We start from the raw sequence: 12356 nt of genomic DNA, 5'->3' as shown, positions 1-12356 counted from the left end.
GCTTCCTATCTAACTTGTAGTAGCAAGTTGGAAAAACAAAGTTTTATCTTGTCCCGTTTACTTAACAGTTTGTCTTTAGCCAAAACACAACCTTGTGTCGCATAGTTTAGGCAAGAATCTAATGGCTTCTGCATTTAACATTGTAAAAGCAACCCTTTAACATTTTACAAAAGAGTAACTTAATATGATCACCTGAGGGCAGGACAAGAAGCAATGGGAGGAAACTAATCCAGGAGAGAAGCAACTTAGAACGGAGGAGAAATTTCCTGACAGTTAGAAGAATTAATCAGTTGCCTCCAGAAGTTGTGAATGCCCCAACACTGGAAGTCTTTAAGGAGACGTTGGATAGCCATTTGTCTGGAACGGTATCGGGTTTCCTGCCTAGGCAGGGGGTTGGACTAGAAGACCTCCAAGGCCCCTTCCAACTCGGCTATTGTATTGTATTGTATTAAGATGTTGGATAGCCATTTGTCTGGAACGGTATAGGGTTTCCTGCCTAGGCAGGGGGTTGGACTAGAAGACCTCCAAGGCCCCTTCCAACTCTGCTATTGTATTGTATCTCCTTCATACTTGTTGACAAAGAAACAAATAAATATATGATGATTGATTTCATTCAAGCAGGGCCCATTTAGCCAATCATCCGTCTGGTGGTGGGATGGGAACAGGATAGTAGCCAATTCTAAAAGCAAAGCACAAAATAACGCATTTTGCCTTTCCCAAACCTCGCCTCTCCAGCCTGCAGAGGGCGCCGCGTGGTCTCCTTTCCTTCCCAGCTCAGCTGCGGCGCGGAAAGCTCCTCATTCTCTCCCCCCCCCCCCGCACTCCACCCAATGGTTTGAGTGATGACATCAGGGCTTGCGGGAGGGGGCGGGCCCTCTTCCCGGGGGAGGGGCTCCCGGTGGCAGGAGAAGCGCGCAGGGGAAGACCCCCACCCCCCGCACCCCAACCAAACAGCCGCTCTCCAACAAGCGCCCGGCGGCCAGGCTGGCTGCAAGCAGGAGCCCCGCGGCCGCAGCAGCCCCATGGTTGTCTTCATGTGGTCGGAGCTGCTGCCGGAGGAGCGCTCGGCCAGGGCTCTCCAAGCCGGCGGCGGCGGCGGCAGCAGCGGCAGCAGCGGCAGCCCCGAGCGCCTCTTTGAGGGCTGCCGCCGGCTCCGCAGCCTCTGGGATGCGGTGCGCCTGGAAGTGGCCGCCGAGGAAGCCAGCCCGGTGGTCTTGCACAGCTTCACGCAGCTGGACCCGGATCTGCCCCCGCTGGAGGTAACCAAACCCGGCCGGAACGCAAGGCTGTGTGTGTTGGGGGGGGGGGGCTTGCGAGGAAAAAAACTCGAGGGGAGAAGGTTGCAAGGGAAAAAGTCGTGGGTGGGTGGGCTGCGAGGAAAGAACGAGGGGGTTTGCAAGGGAAAAACCTGGGTGGGTGGGCTGCGAGGAAAAAAACTTGAGTGGGGGGGCTGCGAGGGAAAACGAGGGTTGCAATGAAAAAAAACTTGAGTGGGGGGGGGCTGCGAGGAAAAACAAGGGGGGTTGCAAGGAAAAACTTTGGGTGGGGGGTTGTAAGAGAAAAAACTTTGGGGGTGTGTGTGCAAGGAAAAAACTTGAGGGGGGTGGGTTGTAAGGGAAAAAATGGAGGGGTGGGTGGGTTGCAAGGAAAAAAACTCGGGTGGGGGGGTAGGAAAAACTCGGGGGTGGTGGGTGGGTTGCAAGGAAAAAAACTCGAGGGTGAGTGGGTTGTAAGGGAAAACCTCTTGGGTGGGTGAGTTGCAAGGGAACAAACTTGAGGGGTGGTTGCGAGGAAAAAACTCGGGGGTGGGTAGGAAAAACTCGAGGGTGGGTGGGTTGCGAGGAAAAAAACTCGGCTGAGTCAGCGGGTGGGTTCACACGACCCCCCCATGCAAAAAAACAACAACCCAGGATCGAGTCGCGAACTCAGCCTGGGAACGCGCTCTCCTCCCGCGTTGTACTCAAGGGCGCACACACGATGCCAGCCTCCAGCCAGTGCCCCCTGTCCCTGCCCTGTTTATGGGGTGATGATGGTGGATGCTGGGGTTAATTCTGATGGTGTGAATCCATCCAGCTGTTGAACTCGGGTGGTGGGTTGGTGCAGTTTGCTGGCTGGCTTTTTGGGGTACCTCCTTCGTGTCCCTCCCCCCGTCCCCCGATTTCTTGAGCTTGCTTGTTTTTCAGGGAATAATGGAGCTCTCCAGCTGTGGGTCCCTTGTGGGTCGAACAAAGAAATCTTAGTTTGACAAATGCGATTGTATTGCGCTGTCTCTGTAAACAGCTTCGCATCCGGCTTGGCTTCAGCTTCGTGTTTTTTTAGGCGTGCAAACCATGGTTTAAATCACCCCTGTGTGACCTAAACAACTGTGACTTGTTCTGTAACATCACAGTTAAAATTACGGTAAATCTGGCTTCGCTGGAGATCGAAAAGTGACAGGTGAAGCCGGTGAAAATCATGCCTAACATCACAGGTTAACTAGGTTTAAATGTCCTCCCTTGGGTGTTTAATCCGAAGCACAAGCTCCCCCCCCCTTAGTAAATCCTCACCATGGATTAAGTCACGCCATGCCACCCTGTTGGAGGTACACACTGAGTAAATAGGCTTAGCCTGGGCTGGTTTACACAGGGCAATTCTGAAAGTGAAGCCACAAAACGCAACTTTTCTTTTAACCACACTCTAACCTAGATACAAGGCCTTCCAAATTTGGAGAATTGACACGTTTTCAAGGGTGTTTAAGGAGGGTGTGTGTCTAAACCAAAAAAAAAGGACCCCTTTGATGGATTTTGCATTGACAACTTTTGGGAGACAGGATGATATGCCTTGATGATGTTACCTAGTTTGGTAACGAAATGTCTGCAAGAAAGCTCTTAGGCGTGGCAAGAAACGTCGTAAAACGGGGCCAAATTTACTTCACAAATCTCTCTCTCTCTCTTAGCGACCGAAATCCTGGACTCAATTGTTTGAGGACTTAGTATTTCGTTAGACAGCCTTAAACTAAAAACCAGATGCAAGCGTTCTTCTTATTTATCGGCGTATTAGAAGAAGTCGGAGGTATTCTTCGCGTCTCTTTTATTTTCTTTGAACTCTTCTTAGCTATCTGCTCGTCTGCTTCTTGTTTGGGGAAAAAAAAGAGGTTTATTCTAGAACAAGGATGCTGAATTAGCTGTCCCTTTGTTCCCCCTGGTTGCTGGGCGCACAGCCTCTGAGTAAGACCACAGCGGAGTTCACTACCTTCCTTATTTGCTTGAGTATAATGTGTGCTGATCCCTGGTTCACCTGCTTGATTATTATTATTATTTTAAATTTATGCATGCACTGAACCAGGAGACGGCCTCCCACGCTGAAACATTTGTTTCTCAGATCTGGAATGAATGAAATTCATGCAAAGGATTGCTGCATTCCTTAAGATCCCAGTCCCTCTTTGTGCCTAGGAATGGCCTTCGTGAAACAATTTTGGATTGGAAGTCAATGCTTCCCGTATCTTAGAATTTGGGGTTTTTTTTTCATCTCCAACATCCTGTTTTCCCAAATAAAACCCAGGGAAGTTAAGACTTCTCTAAGGATGAGGCTGATTGCTGTGTTTATGAAGAGGCCACAGAAGTCTGTAGCTTGCTGGGCTCCCTCCGTGGATATATTAAGGCACATTAATTAGTACTCTGGAATTTCATGGCAGCTGTTTAGTTCTCTGCAATCGAAAGGATAATTCTTGCCATTTGCACAAAGGTTGTGTGTTCTCTTAGCTTGTAAGGGGGGGGCGTGAAATTTATGAGTCATTTATTCGCTTGATGGCAGAGATGAATTTGAATCGGAGAATGTTGCATGTTTTTCTCTGCAGCTAAATTTTTGCTCGCTGGAGGAATTCTCAGTCGAATCTTTAAAAAAAATCAAGATTCCTTCACGTTGCTTTCAGTTTATGGTCAATCAAACACGTAGTTTTATTTGGAAAATTGCTTTAAAAAAAACTCCTTGCTGATTTTCCAGCTTTGATTCCCCCCCTCCAAATATTAATATTGTGTTTAATTGAAGTGAGGGCTGGCAGGATAGTAGGAATGAAGATTTTTGCTTTGTACTCTTGACTCTTTTGCGTTAAAACAATAGGAGAAAAGTCATCTGTTCATAAAAGTCATGGGTTTTCTAGCATGGAACCGATTCTTTCTGGAAAAACTATACAGTCAAAGCAGAAAGACCATGAAATGGAAACTAACCTATGCAGGAAACCCAACTTTCTAAACCGTTTGTTGAAAACATTGTTTGTAGAGATGGCTGCAGACTGCAGATTACTTTTAACAGGAGATGATTGTTGACCTTCCTAGCCAGGAGCAGTCTACCTTTTTAATTATTAAAAGCTGAAGATCAGCCCTAAAGCATCGCTGTTAGGAAAATGGATGAAAACCAAACTGTCCTCTTGTCCAATTTAATCCAGCATTGTTTGTCTTCGCTAAATGGGCCCATTTTCCTTCTGATGCGGTGGCTCAGTGGCTAAGACGCTGAGCTTGTCAATCAGAAAGGCCGGCGGTTCGAATCCCCAGTGCCATGTAACGGAGTGAGCTCCCGTGTCTTGTCCCAGCTTCTGCCAACCGAGCAGTTCGAAAGCAAGTCAAAAATGTGAGTAGAAAAATAGGAACCACCTTTGGTGGGAAGGGAACAGCGTTTCCCTGAGTCTAGGGTGCCGGGCCCATCTCTGCTTCTCGCCTGAGGGGAACCCCAGCGTTGTCTGAAGACATTTTCCGGGGTCACACGGCCCGCATGGAAGGCTGCTCCCTTCCCACCAAAGTGGTACCTATTTATCTACTCGCATTGGCATGCTTTCAAACTGCTAAGTGTGCAGAGACTGGAGCAAGGAACGGGAGCTGGAGCAAGGAACGGGAGCTCGCCCAAGTCCCACGGGGCTTGGGTCTCGAACCTGGCAGGAGCTGGAGCAAGGAACAGCAACTTCCCCCAGTTGTGCGGCGCTCGGGTCTCGAATGTGGGCTCTCAGTTCTCCAATTGACAAGCTCACGATCTTTAACCCCTGCGCCAGGTGCGAATCGCTCTTAATTTACTTGGCTTAAGACTCTCAGGCCATTAATTGCCGCCAGCTGACAAGGGACCATGCTGGGATACGGAGTCTCTGCAGGGCGAGCGCTCCGTCCAGGGACTTAATTCCGAGGCATTGAATGGAGGGCGACAGATTTCCTGTTGTGAATATTTTCGGACGTTTTCCTCCGAGCTGTTCCTTCCTGCCTGCCAAGACGCTCTCCAGATTTAGAAACTGCGTCAAAAATTGCGATTTATACCGCTGCGCTGCACCCTGGTTAGGTTGCTGGTCGTGAAAAATGCCAACATTGATTAGCCGAGGGTGTAGAAAGTCCCTGAAGTTCGATACAGGGGGTCCTCGACCTACCACCACAATGGAGTCCAGAATTACCGTCGCTAAGGGAGACCGTTAAGTGCGTTTCGCCCCGTTTTACAACCCTTCCGGCCGCAGCTGGAAGTGAGTCACTGCCGTTGTTGAGTTAGTAACCCAGTTGTTAAGTGAATCTGGCTTTCGCACTAACTTAGTTTTGTCAGAAGGTCGCAAAAGGGGATCGGATGATGGTCGTAAATACGAGTCCTCTTTTCTTTTTCTCCTTTCTTTCTCTTCTTCTCCTTCTCTTTCTCTTCTTTTCTTTTCTTTTCTTCTTCTCTTCCTTCTCCTTCTTTCTTCACATAATCTGCTCTCCTCCTCCTCTTCTTTTCCTTTGCTCCTTCTCCTCTTCCTTCTTTTCTCCTTCTCTTTCTCTTCTTCTTCTCTTCCTCCTCCTCTCCTTCTCCTCCTTCCTTCTTCAACATAATCTTCTCTCTTTTTTTCCTTTGCTCCTTTTCATTCTTTCCTTTTTTCCTTCTCCTCTTCCTCCTTCTTTCTCCTTCTCTTTCTCCCCTTCCTTTGCTCCTTCTCATTCTTCTCCTTTTCTCCATCTCCTCTTCCTTCTTTTCTTCTCCTCTTTCTCTTCTTCCTCTCCTCTCTCCTTTTCTCTCCTTTTCTCTTCTTCCTCCTCCTTCTCTTCTCTTTCTCCTCCTTTCATCCTCCTCCTTTTCTCCTCCTCCTTTTCTCTTTCTCCTCTTTTCTCCTTCTCTTTCACCTCCCCCTTTTCCTCCTCCCTCCCTCATCTAGGAGTAATTCCAAATGCAAAATCCCAGCAGAGTTTTTGATTCAGCAGGAAGGAAGGAAGGATTCTCAAATCCTTAATTGGTCCAATGAGGAGGCCATCTTTAGTCAATGTGGGCTCATTCTCCCCTTCCCCATTGATCCGAGTAGCATGGCCTTCATTTATTTCCATAGCGCTTCATTAACCCTCTTCAGATTTCCTGTTCAGGCGCCAAAGAACTCTGATTTACTTTTCACTTTCCCCCAGTTATCGCTTAAGCATTTATCCGCTGTCCTTCCGAAACCTCTAACCCTCCCTCTTCTTGGGCTTTGCCTCTGATGTGGAGAGGATGGGGGGGGTCTGCTTCTTGTGGGTGGGCTGGGCCCCTTCCCCCCTTCTACGGGTGTTGCATAAAGCCAAACCCACATCATCTGCTTCCCATTAATCCTGTTTCTTCAACCTCAGAGCTTGGCAGAAAGGAGGGCCTTCGGGAGCTCTGTGTGTGTGTGGTGTTTGTGTTGTTTGTGTGTATTATGGGATTGCAGGTTGCAGAGAGGAGCAAAAGATATTTTCTTTGTATTTTTACAGCTGTTGCTAAAAGGGTTATTTCATGCCCTTCCTTTTTCTCCTTCTCCTCCCCCCTCTCTCCCTTCCCCATTCTCATTCTCCTTCCTTTCTCCCACCCTTCCTCTCATTCTCCTCCCTCCCTCCCTCCCATTTGCCACCCTCTCTCCCCCCATTCTCATCTCCTTCCTTCCTTCCTTCTCCCATCTCATTCTCCTTCCTTTCTCCCTCCCTTCCTCTCATTCTCCTCCTCCTCCCTCCCTCCATTTGCTCCTCTCTCCCCATTCTCAATCTCTTCCTCCTTCCTTCTCTCATTCTCATTCTCTTCCTTTTCCCTCCCTTCCTCTCCATTCTCCCCTCCCCCTTCCTTCATTTCCTCCCCCTCCCTTCTCCATTCTCATTCTCCTTCCTTTCCCTCCCTTCCTCTCATTCTCCTCCCTCCCTCCCCCCATTCTCAATCTCTTCCTTCCTTCCCCTTCCATTCTTCTTTCCTTCTCCCATCTCATTCTCCTTCCTTTTGCCCTCCCTCCCCCCATTCTCCTCCTCCCTCCCCCCATTCTCAATGTTCTTCCTTCCTTCCTTCTCCATTCTCATTCTCCTCCCTCCCTCCCCCCATTCTCAATCTCCTTCCTTCCTTTTTCCTTCCCTCCTTCTCTCATTCTCATTCTCTCCTTTCTCCCGCCCTTCCTCTCATTCTCCTTCCTCCCTCCCTCCCTCCCTCCCTCCTCCCTCCCTTCCTTCCTTCCTTCCTTCTCCCATTCTCATTCTCCTTCCTTTCTCCCTCCCCCCCATTCTCAATGTTCTTCCTTCCTTCTCCCATTCTCATTCTCCTCCCTTCCTCCCCCATTCTCAATCTCCTTCCTTCCTTTTTCCTTCCCTCCTTCTCTCATTCTCATTCTCTTTCCTTTCTCCCGCCCTTCCTCTCATTCCTCCTCCCTCCCTCCCTCCCTTCCTTCCTTCCTTCCTTCTCCCATTCTCATTCTCCTTCCTTTTGCCCTCCCTCCCCCCATTCTCAATGTTCTTCCTTTCTCCCATTCTCATTCTCCCTCCCTCCCCCCATTCTCAATATCCTTCCTTCCTTTTTTCCTTCCTCCTTCTCCCATTCTCATTCTCTTTCCTTTCTCCTGCCCTTCCTCTCATTCTCCTTCCTCCCTCCTTCCTCCCTCCCTCCCTCCCTCCCTCCCTTCCTTCCTCCTTCCTTCCTTCCTTTGATTCCACCCTCCCCCTTTCTCCTTGCTCTAATGTGGCCTGGGTTTTCTCTCATTACTGAAAAGGGATATTGCTGCATATTGTATGAACCTCCTCATCACGGTTCTTACTTGGATTAGGTTCAAGGTCCGTTTTAACCTAGCGTCCTGTTTCTGACCGGAAACGCCCTCCAGGCTGCAAAGGCAAAGATTGTTGTTGTTGTGTACCCTTCCCGTGAAAAAATTCTCCTCCAATTGGGACTTTCTTGTTCTGTACAACAGCTTTAATTTGGCTTTGCTTTTCACCTTTAAAGAGAACCGAGAGATTCTTGTCTTGTGACAGGGAGTTCCACCAGCAGCAAAGAGGATATAAAAAACGCCTTTTCTTTGGCTAGGACTGAAGAAATGGGATTTATTAACCTCTTTTATACTCTCAAACATTTGTTAGGAATTGGGATTTGGCTTCTCCCTGCTTTTCACGTGACAGGTTTACCTGTTCGGCCTTTTTCCCAGCTGCTTCTCATAATTGCCATTTTTATACTGAATAAAGTCATTTTTACGACTGTTCGTCCAGAACTACCATCAAAACAAAGGGGGTTTTTTTATGATTGCCTTTATCACCAAACTCGCCCTGGCGTTTTCCCTCTCCTTTCAAACGAGGCTTTTGTTTTTCTTCGCTTTATTCTCAGGCTGCTTGAAAATGCCTTGTCAGTTTCTCCTGGTGTTTTTGAGCCCAGCATCTGGGGGTGGGGTGGGGGGGTTCTGACTGAGGCTTCCCAAGAGCCTGAAGCAAACTCCTTGTCCCGACAAAAAACCCTTTATTAATTCATTGGCTGTGAATTCTGCTCATTCACATCCAGGAAAGTCTTTTGAGGGAGGATTTATGGTCACAGACCTTATCTGGCTTGGAGAGCTGCCAGGCCGGTTATCTGCAAAACCTGGCAAGGAGCCTCAGAGAGTCACGAATCAATGAAGTCAACTAATTGCCTCCTGCAAACTCCACCCCCTTTCGCTCCTCTTTTATTTCCTCTGGGAGGGGCCATTCATCGTCCACCTGTGGCCTTACTCCCAAATCGACCCCGTTCTTTAGCTGCTCCCTTCGTCTGGCCACTCTGTGCATGCACACACTGGGAACAGGCTCCAGCTGTTCTTCTGCCTCATTGATGTCTGACTCTGAAGGCAGCTGATATCTAGCATACGGCTCTGCCCCCCTCTCTGCCTCCGATGCAGAGCCCTCATCCGAGCCTTCCCCAGACTCCAAAACTGGCCCATCTTCCTCCCCAACCTCCTCACTGTCTGAATCTGCTGCTAACTCTGCCTCATCACCAGATAATAAGCCTGATGGGGCTTTTGAGTGCATGTGCTAAAATAAGCCACCCCCCCCAAAATAAGCCATCCCTGAAAATATTACAACACAGCAACAGCCATGAGGTGACCACGCTTGCTGCCTTCTGCACCTCGAAAATAATAAGACCCCCTGAAAATAAGGCCAAGAGCTTATTTTGGGGGTCAGAATAAACACTGCAGTCATAACTTGCCGGATTTATTGGGGTGGCCAAGTGAGCCCCAAGAGGTCACATATGCTTGACCACAATTTTTAAGCTAAGGACAGATAAAAATACAAAATTAACCGATCTTTTTTTTTTCCTCACCTAAGGATATTTCTTTGTTTCCTCCCAGGGATTTGAAGATTTTCCTAGCATTCAAAGAGATTTTTTTTTTGCCTTCCCTTGTAACTTAAAACCTTTGTTATCTTTTTTGCACTCTGGACTCATGAAAAGGACTTCAAAAGTTTCTATTTCCTGCAGATTTGAGTATTTTTTCTTTCTCAAGGCTGAATTTATCCAGTTCGGCTTCATTTCTACTTTTTTTCTTCCTTTCTTTCCCCACTTTAATCATTTTCATTCATCTTCGGAGTCGTCTCCCCACCTCCCTTCTTCCCAACAGTTCTTAAAATCTGATGCTTAGGAGGGAATCTCACGACTTGTGTGCAGAGTTTGGCTTTGGAGAATAAAAAACAGCTCTGCAATTTTTTCTGGCACGGATGCGGGAAGAGTCAAGAGAGAGAAAACAGCCATTTTAAACACACTTTATGGATTAAATTGCAATTTCCCCCCGAGTTTATGCAATGCTCAAAACTCCAGAGTTTTGGCTGGAAACTTATCTCGGTATCTAGTCACTTAAAAAAAAAATAAAGGTTATGATAACCAAATTTGGCCTTGGATATTTTTGGTAGCCAGGTACCGGCGCCTGGAGGCTCAGCGGACTGAGGTAGTCAGCCAGTTCCAGGCCCTGGTGCAGTCCCACTGGACGAGGCCCTCCGGCTCTTCACCACCAGCGGCTCTTCCCTCCAGCCTTCGCCCAAAGCCCCCCACCAGGAGGCTGAAGCAAACCCCAAGTCGGAACCTCTGCCCCCCTTTGATCCGCACAAAAAGACCCGGAAGGGGGAGACTCTCTGCAGCAACACAAGCCTTCATTGCACGTATCCGTCCCAGGGATTGTGGTTTGAGGACCCCGGATTTAGTGCAGTATAAAAAGTGCAAATAATTTTATCTCATGGACCGCCAAAATTTTCTCTGTTTGTTTTTAATTCTGTGTATATATTCCATATTCTTTTACGTCTGTTTTTGTATCTCGATTGTAGTTTGGAGATGTGGCCACCAATCTATATTTATATTTTGCTCCTTAATTCTGGATTTGTTTTCAAATTCCCTTGGCTGCTCTAAAATTTCATATATCTAACCATTTTCGATAGAATCTAGTGCACTGGGATGTGTCACAGCTTCCATAGTGGAAAGCCATGTTGGTATTTTCATGTAATGGTTTTCTCTAATTTTATTCCAGACCTGTATCAGTGCATCTCTAATATAGTGTCTGTGAAAGTATTTTTGTTTCTTTTACCCCTCATTCCCCATAGGAAAAAAAGCCATCCCATTTGCAAATCGTGGGCCCTCTAATGTTAGTATTCTTTTTATTTTTTTTAAATTATCCAATCCCTGATCCCATGTTCTATTCCTTTTTCAGTGTTGCGCACTTAATCGACACAAACAGAGACTCACACTGTCCCACATCCCTCTCCCTTCTCATCCTTCTTTCTTTCTTTCTTTCTTTCTTTCTTTCTTTCTTCTTTCTCTTTCTCGCTCCCCCCTATACTCTCTCTCCCTCTACCCCCACTATCTCTCTTTCTTTCTTTCTTTCTTTTTTTCTTTCTTCTCTTTCTTTCTCTCTCCCTCTCTCTCTCTCCCTCTCCCCCCCTCTCTCTTTCTTTCTTTCTTTCTTGTCTCTTTTGTTACTCACTGTTCCTTTCTAATGCTTTATTGATACACTGTTGGAACTGTTTTGTTTTTTGTTCAAAACAAGAAAGAAAAGAGTCATTTAGAAAAAAAGGCCTGGAGGTTGTTTTTTTGTGTGTTGTTGTGTTACATTGAATGACCTCTGCCTAATCAGGACAATGCCGAAGAATTTTTTATTTTTTTCTGCAGAAGACCAGAATTGCGTTCTCTTCTTTATTTTCAGGCATTTGATGGCCTTTTGGGCGGGGGGGGGGAAGGCCTAGAACTTTCTAGAGTTTGCAACGGGCGAAAACGACCTCCTCCTCGTTTTTAACTCTGCTTATCTGTCAAAAATTAATTCTTGCCTTGTTGAGGGTTTTGACCAGAACATCACAAAAATTCTTGCTTCCATGATGTGTCAACCTCATCAATATTAGAGAGGATGTATTTTCCCCTTTATTTTTCCAGTCACTTCCCCGATTTGAATATACCGAGTTTTGCTGAAAACCCTCTGTGGTTGCAATTCTAAAAGTCATTTGACGTTGTGGTCACATTTCATTTTGCTTTACCCACTGTCTTCCTGATAAAGGTGTGTCACCGAGAATAAGACAGGGTCTTATTTTCTTGTGACCCCCAAAATAAGCGCTTGGCCTATTTTCGGGGAGGTCTTATTAGTTTTGAGGTGCAGGAGGCGGCGAGCGTGGTCACCTTACTGTGTTGCAATAATTTTGGGGAGGGCTTATTTTAGCGCATGCGCTCCAAAGCCCGATGTCAGCGTTCCAAATACCATGTAGAATTAAATCAGGGTCGAAGGCAAAACTATGCTTAAAGTTCCAATTTAATAACACAGGCGTGTCGGCATCATGCTGTGGGATACCCAACTCTGGAAGTTACATCAGAATCCCACCCAGTTAAAAGTTCATGATCTTGTCCCCATACCCACAGTCCATCACATGGTCCAATTCTTCTTCCACGCTGGCGTCCATGCCCAGCTTCTTCCGGTCAGGTGTCCTGGTGCGGAGAAAAAGGATGACCTTGGCTTCTAGTAAAGAATGAAAAACAATACATTCCACAATTCTACTCCTTCTATTCCCCGCTCCCATTGACTATACTTAAAGAAATAGCATAATGAAATAAGAGAAAGTGTGGCAGGCCAAAATTCTAAAAGGAATATAAATGCAGGCCTGACACCCGATTGGGCTTATTATCCAGGAAGATCTTATTTT

The 12356-nt window shown here is 47.0% G+C and overlaps 1 protein-coding gene across 1 annotated transcript in view; it reads left to right on the top strand.

The window, feature by feature from the left end:
• The first annotated feature begins 960 nt into the window (after positions 1-960).
• Positions 961-12356, top strand: part of RALGDS (ral guanine nucleotide dissociation stimulator) — a 62834-nt gene continuing 51438 nt past the window's right edge. The window contains 1 exon segment of the mRNA XM_032233315.1: positions 961-1259. Coding sequence (XP_032089206.1) covers positions 1023-1259 — 237 coding nt within the window. The 5' untranslated portion in view covers positions 961-1022.

Source organism: Thamnophis elegans, chromosome 16, assembly GCF_009769535.1.
Source record: "Thamnophis elegans isolate rThaEle1 chromosome 16, rThaEle1.pri, whole genome shotgun sequence".
In the NCBI taxonomy this organism is placed as follows: domain Eukaryota; kingdom Metazoa; phylum Chordata; class Lepidosauria; order Squamata; family Colubridae; genus Thamnophis; species Thamnophis elegans.
This window is presented reverse-complemented; position numbering and strand designations above follow the sequence as displayed.